General features: G+C 34.3%; 1 protein-coding gene and 1 pseudogene across 1 annotated transcript; one reads left to right on the top strand and one right to left on the bottom strand.

Moving 5' to 3' along the window:
• Positions 1–488: 488 nt before the first annotated feature.
• Positions 489–2,323, top strand: LOC127128599 (isoliquiritigenin 2'-O-methyltransferase). Its single transcript, XM_051057970.1, has 4 exons — positions 489–958; positions 1,051–1,364; positions 1,628–1,692; positions 1,774–2,323. Exons 1-4 carry the CDS (start codon positions 528–530, stop codon positions 2,068–2,070), a joined length of 1,107 nt encoding a protein of 368 aa, XP_050913927.1. The 5' UTR covers positions 489–527; the 3' UTR covers positions 2,071–2,323.
• Positions 2,324–2,478: 155 nt separating this feature from the next.
• LOC127128596 (probable mitochondrial saccharopine dehydrogenase-like oxidoreductase At5g39410) lies at positions 2,479–6,672 on the bottom strand (annotated as a pseudogene).
• Positions 6,673–7,771: the final 1,099 nt, after the last annotated feature.

The following is a 7,771-nucleotide window of genomic DNA, read 5'->3' as shown; positions in this document are numbered from 1 at the left end:
CACCAGAACCAGAGAGTTAAATCCTAGACCAGCCATTTATAACCATTTAACTCAGTTGAAGTATCTCACCCACCCTTATTTTAAATCTTATAAAAATATTTAAAAAAATTACCAAACAAATTTGTGAAAGTAATAAAAAATAAAATTTTTAAAAAAATATAACAATTAAATATAAAATAGACTTAATTACAATTTTAATTCCCTATTTTGTATTTTCTTAGATTTTGATCCATTTTAAAAACCACAATTTTTTGGTTCCTTTTTAAAATTTTGTGTTGGATTTTGGTTCCTCTTTTAGACTAAAATCCAACATAAATTTGAAAAAAAAAAAGAACAAAACTGTTGTTTGGTTTTTGAAATAACAAAACTGTTTGGTTTTCGAAATGGAGAATCAAAATTCAAAAATAAATAAAATAGGAGGATCATATAATATATAATATTCAACTATGTCTATAAAAAGCCGGCAGCAAGAAGCAAAAAACACAAACATCACAAATCAGAAAGACTATTATCCAAAGAAAACAAAGATGGGTTCCTATTCCAATGAGAAAGAGAGCAATATAGTGGAAACTGTCACTCCACAAACAGAAACAGATGATAGTGATACCCTCTTAGCCATGGTTCTAGGTGCCAATTTGGTGTTTCCTGCTGTTCTTAATGCTGCTATTGAACTCAAACTGTTTGAAATCATTGGTAATGAATTCATGTCAGCTATTGAAATTGCTTCAAAGTTACCTGCTCAACACTCTGACTTACCAAATCGGCTCGAACGTATGTTGTATATGCTTGTTAGCTACTCTCTTCTTTCTGTTTCCAGTTGCACCAACGACGACGGTAGCAAAGTAAGAGTTTACGGGGTCACACGTTCTGGCAAATACTTTGTTAATGATGAAAATGATGGTGGTTATTTGGGTTCATTCACATCATTTATGTGCCACCGTGCTTTGTTAGGAGTGTGGTAAGTACATTCATATTATTCTGTCAAGCATCAGATTTGATGCTATCATCACATAATACAACATATATTTACAGTTATTGGTAACGTTGTAGGTTGAATTTTAAGGAAGCAATCATTGATCCAGAGATTGATCTATTCAAGAAAGTTAATGGAATATCTAAGTATGAGTACTTTGGGACAGATCCACAAATAAATCAATTATTTAACAGATCAATGACAGATGCATGCAATGTTCACGTTAAAAGAATCCTTGACATATACAAAGGATTTGAAGGGGTATCAACTTTGGTTGATGTAGGAGGTGGCAATGGACAAAGTCTCAAATTGATTATTGCCAAATATCCATCAATAAAGGCAATCAATTTTGACCTTCCACAAGTGATTGACAATGCACCACCCTTTACAGGTAACCTATGAAACTCAGACACCAGACACAACACTAACACGGACACCGGATACGACACTAACATGTCTAACACTAGTAATAATTTGAAAAAATTAATGAATTAAACATAATCACAAGTGTCGTGTTGGTATTTGACACTCATAGGAACACGCCTTTTTTAAAAGGTGTTAGTGCTCCAGAAGTAATAAGATACCCTAAGGAGGTTAGTTCATTTGATCACATCTCATAAAGAATATTTGTTGAAATTGCCAAATTTTATATAGGTATTGAACATGTTGGAGGAAGCATGTTTGAGAGTATTCCACAAGGAGATGCCATAATACTTAAGGTTGGTATATAAACATAAAAACTAATCTTTAATATATATATTGCTTATCAAAATACTATTTAACTCTAGATTTCATTGTAGGCCGTATGCCATAATTGGTCAGATGAACATTGCGTAGAAATTTTAAGGAATTGTCACAAAGCTCTACCTCCAAATGGAAAGGTGATTATCATAGAGCTTGCACAATCAGAAGATCCAGAACCAACAGATGCATCTAGGATGATTGCAATTGCTGATAACATCATGTTTATCACAGCTGGTGGAAGGGAAAGAACTCCAAAAGAATATGAGAGTTTGGGTAAACAATCTGGATTTTCTAAGCTTCAAGTTGTTTGTCGCACTTTCTCCATAGTCGGAGTCATGGAACTTTACAAATAACCAAGTCACACATTGAATCTTTAAGAGTATGATGAACTTTCTTATGTTCCTCTAATTGTGTGTGTCCTAGTTTTGAAAGTTGCTTTGTCTTTTTCTTTTTCACTGTTGATTTTTCATTTCTTTTCATGTATTATGTTTATCATTTATTTTCATGCATTATGTTTTTCATTTCTGTTCATGTATCATGTTTTCGTGTAATATTTCAATCATTTGGGAGACTGTTCCTATTGTTTCAGCTTGAAATTGTTAATAACTTTTTGTTATCTTTTAGTGAGATTTTTTTTTCTGTTTCCCTTCATTGAAAAGGATAGTTAAATATGAGCATCTTCACAAACACAAACAAATGTAAATCAACCAATTAAAAAAAATTGATGATTCACATGCTGAATTAAAAAATGCAACCACAAATAATAGACGTATACAATATTAAATTAACAAAATAACTTGCAAAAGACAAATAACTTCCTATGAGTCCAAAATATCATTAATGGCACTTAATTAATAATAATACCCCCTTCCAAAAATAATATTAGAAAAAACAGATATGAAGTTTTTCTCTATATTGTTGTCTAATTCTGTGTGATGTGACCAGTATATTTAATTTCACTCCTTATTAAAGTGTAAAGATAGAAACTTACAAGCTCAAGAAGAAATAGTACTTTTTGAGATGACATCAAAGGATATTCCATTTTGTTGAAGTTTCTGTTGGAGATCAGTAGGACCAAATACGATTCCAGGAGGGTAAACACCTCCTTTCGGTAGGTTTTTGCGCTGGCTGAGAAGAATGAGAGCACACTGAACAAGAATTATTGGGGTCGCTACATATCCAACTTCAGGCCCTGTTACTCTTGTTACAATTTCCATATCAGGTTTTGAGTTTTCCTGTGAAGCAAGACTCTCGTTACTAAAACCGCGTCCGACAAACCACATCTTGAAAGATGCGCTTTCGACTTCCTCTTCAGAAGGGCCATTCTTCCTGAACCAACCAAGGCTAAATCAAGAAGGAAATTTCAAAAGAAGCCACCGTCCAAAACCAGTGCTTCCGAAAAGGCCAATACAAATTCCAACCATGATGATTCTTAATACGCCAAACAAAGACTTTGAGCCTATTTTCACACCAAAATGAGCTGGCTTCACCGATGACTAGAAAGCCTCTCTTTTTTGAACCGTCTCAGAACTTCCGTTCAACCCGCGAAGACCATTGGGATTTTCCGTTAGTGTTGAAAGTGTCCTTCGAACAACGCTAGCATCTGCTGAAGGAAGCACTACTGCCCAAAGCCAATTTTCTTCTGGTGTTCTATAGTCTGTCCTTTCGAAGGAGACGGCCCAGGAATCTACAACCATGAAAACAGAAATCAATAAAAATAGAACAGTATTATTAATATTAAAAAAGTACATGGATAAAAGGCAATACAAGTTCAATCGACACACCACACAAATTTGAAATCAATAGACAAATTGACAAATAACAAGGCTTAAAATCAATTGACGTCCCTATCTCACAGGTCCAACCAATTGATGGTGCACCAGATCGAAGAACTAGTGTAAGATTTAACACTAAAAGCAGAAAGTGTTTAAGCTTTTGCAATGGATAAACAATAGTCTCAACTCCTCCCCCTATGACCGCACTGCATTGCCTAATCAACTTGTCAACTCAAGTATGTAACTAGTTCTCTCCTGCAATGTCTTTCTTCCTCATATTGAAGCTGTGTCTGATTCCAGACAGCAATACAACACCAACATATGTGATTACATTAAATACATATATTTTCTCAAATTATTACTATAGTCGACATGTCTGAGCGAGTGTTGTGTCCGAGTTTGTATCTATGTCGGTGCTTCATAGATCCTAGGAAACTAGGCCTACTATTGTTCAAGTCCAATAGCTAGTCCATGCTTTGTTTTATCTCACTGCTCACATCATATTCATTTTCTTGTTCTATATCTGGGATGCCTCAAACACCTATTTTTAATGTTTTACCCACCAATTTCAACATGCATTTTATCTGAGTGCATGTGCACATGTTCAAACACTCAAAAAAATCATCTGCCAAGAAGAAAATTTATCTTGCTTTTCAAGATACAAAGTACAAACAGAACTAAATTTCTCATTACAGCATCTAGCCATTACTGAGGTAGTTGTCAACGCTGGAATGTCAACAATTAAGAGTGTCATCCAATAATTTGTTAAACTTCAACATACACCTACTCTATCACAAACCATAAAATTCTAAATTGCCAACTTGGTAAAAACCATTACACTCTTCAAGTTGATTTCTACTCCAAGAAAACTAAGTAATTAACCAACGGTTGCATGCACAATAACCAATGATGGAAACTAGACTCTGAAAATGCAATAATAATTTTGTTTGACCCTTATGAATGCAATAAATTCTATTGCCTATTTACCTCCAATCCACCCTCCTAGTTCCTAAAGAATTACTTCCTCAAAAATGAATATTCATTTTAGAGAGTTGAGTAATGAAAATTGTAGGGAAAAATTTATGGTTAATATTCCAAAGCATCCTTGGTCTAACATCAACAGTTGGTTTTCTCGTCAATAGACAAGATTATTTAATCTATCCTCTAGAGTGAATTGTCCATTCTATAGAGCCAAATCCAATCCCAAACAAACACTTATACAAACAAGAAGAAGAAGAAGAAGAAATTGTATGGTTTTCATCATTCAAGGAAAACATATGTTCAATTAATTACACTTACAACCTAATTCTATCATATCATATCTTCGTAAAAAATCAAGTATAATTCAATCTATCAAGTTGAAGGCAAAATATGAAAGAGAAGTACTTCGATTTAGACTTGAAACTATTACTTCACACCTATAAAATATAATAAAAATCCTTAAACTATGTATAATCCATCATGTTAGTTCCTCGACAGCAAATATATATTGTCGTTGACAAGTTTAACGTAAAATGGATTTTCTTTTTCTTTCTGATTGGCTAAGAGGGTATTGCATATAAGGACAGTGATAGTACATTTCTATGGTTGAGGGACTAACTTGATTCAGAATAGTTTGTGCACTATTTATTATATTTCTATAGCTAGACTAATTTGATCGAAAAATACTTCATGGACTATTTATTACACTTATATAGTTTAGAGATCAAATAAGACTAAGAGTGTGATATAATTTAGAACAAAATTGAAGGTTTGTTGTGGTATGTTTAAATTGACTTATAATTTATAAGCTAACATAATCGCTTATAAGAATATCTAAGAGTGCTTATGAAAACAACTTTGGCATGTTCATATGCTCATTTCCAAATACCTTATATAAAAACATTTTTTAATCATATTACATGATAAGCCTTTACGAGGACAGTTTAAGCATATAACTTATGGCTATGTTTGGATATCATAAATTGAACGGAGTGGAATGGAATGAAGCGGAATGAAGATTCCATTCAATAGCTTGGAAATTTTAGGACAAAACAAGCCAAGTTCTTCATTCCTCCCAAATTGGATGGGAAGAAATATTGCGGCCATACCACTTCATTCCACTCTGCTCCATCCGATTTTAAATGATCCAAACAATGTAACACCACTTCATTCCATCTCATACCGCTCCGCTCCATCCGATTTCATCCATCCAAACAAAACCTATACGAAATTACTTATACCTTTTACATGAAAAACAGTTTAAACTAAGCACAAATGATAACAGATCAATCTCGCAAACAAATAAGTTCAAAATTGAGTTACCTGAGGCCTAGGTCGTCTTCTTGGTCTAGACCTCCTAAACGCCTGCAAGTCTTTCGCATTCGCCACACCAAGAACAGCAGATTCATACGTAGCAAAGTTCCCAACAATCCTCTTCCTAGACTCCAAGCTAACATAGGCCTCAACCCGGTTCGGTACAGCTGGACCCACCCACTGCAACGAATTAAACAACAACCCAAGCTCAGCCGGAACAGAATCAAAACCGCAAGCCGAAACCACAAGAGAACCAGTTTCACCAGCTCGATCATGGTAATCACTCTCCATTCGCTCCATAAACTCCGGCTCGCCGCAAATATCGAGATAATCGCAGCCGGAATCGACGCAAGCGGATACGACGGTTTCGCCGTGGAGACGAAATGGACCAACGCAGTTGAGGATGAGGCGGGTTTGGGAGCAGAGGGAACGGAGGGAGGATGGATCGGAAGTGTCGGCGGGGAGAATTGTGATAGTCGGCGGTGGATTAGGGTTTGAAGCCCATTTTAGGGTTTGGGATAGTTTTGTAGGGTTTCGACCAGCGATGGCTATGGAATTGAGAGGAGATTGAGATTGTGATTGTGATGAGTTGTTGAGGAATTTGAGTGCTTCTTTGAGAACGTATTTGCCTGTGAAACCTGAAGCTCCGAGGATTATGAGATCGAATTTTGTTACTTTGGGTTCCATTTTTTTGAATTTCTTGGCGAATACGAGTGTGTTTTTCAAAATTATTGATTGATGAAGCTCTATAAGGTACAAATGGCACAAACTTTACATGACAAAAGGTATAATATTATGTGCAATAACATCTGCTATGACTAAAGGTTCTTACAATAGCATTTTATTAATTCCTTCCTCAAATATTAAGTTCTCTCCATGAGGTTGAATGTCTGATTTTCCTATATGTGGTATCTTAAAATTAAAATTCAAGTAAGTACAACATGTACACAAAAATTGCAGAAGTATGTTAAGCACACTGATGTTCACCGGTGGCTAAGTGAAGTCTTTGTGACTAAGCGAAATTCTCTGCAACGCCATCCCTATTCTAATGACCTAGGGACATGTCAAATTTCTCTACATGGGGTGGAATGCAAGGATGATCATATGTGAAGCCTACTTCAAGGATGCTCAAAGATGAAGCCTATATAATACATGAATAAGGGCTTGCTTTAAATTTTTTTGAAAATTTTTGAAAACTTATATTTTGAAAAATTGTTTTCTTGATTCAAATGACCTAAAAAGCCAAATGCATATGAAATCCAAAGGCTAAGTTGATGACAAAAGTCAAGAATAATGGTATGATAAAAGGTTTTTCTCTTAAATTCTTCATTCATAATTGATATTTAGTTATCTATGAATTAAAGCATGTACATGAACCAATTACTTTCAAAAAGTTTAATTTTACTACTATTTAGTGAAAACATGTCAATAAAAGTCAAGAATCGTATAAGCATAACCAAGTGAGATGTGTGCAACCTCATGTTTTACATAAATAACGAGATGTGACATGCATATTAACTATGTGAATTTTGCATCATTCTTGCTATTACTTGGTACATTTAAAGTCATGGATATGATCAAAACATTCTTAGTTATTGAGTGAAAAACTACATGAGAAAAAAGTATATATTGTGAGGGTATGATTCCTTGCCAGCCCCTTTGAGCCTGAAAAATTAAAATTTTGTTATTGCAACGACATGGCTAAACGAGTGTTTACGAAAGTTGTTTTGGATTTATGCATATTCACTTTTAGTAGTAGAAATTAGTAGGACATTGTTTTGATCGTAAAGTTATGCATATTCACTATTCTCAGTAGAAAATGAATTTTCTTTGGACTTTTTTATTTCTTTTAAAACTATGCAACTATTTGCAATAGATATTCTTAGTCCTAATTATTTTGGTTATATTGAACTGGGTTAAGGAATCAAATGGTTATGGTATTTTAAGTTATAAAACGAATCAGTTTATTATGAAAATGTTTGTT

Source organism: Lathyrus oleraceus, chromosome 3, assembly GCF_024323335.1.
Source record: "Lathyrus oleraceus cultivar Zhongwan6 chromosome 3, CAAS_Psat_ZW6_1.0, whole genome shotgun sequence".
NCBI lineage: Eukaryota > Viridiplantae > Streptophyta > Magnoliopsida > Fabales > Fabaceae > Lathyrus > Lathyrus oleraceus.
This window is presented reverse-complemented; position numbering and strand designations above follow the sequence as displayed.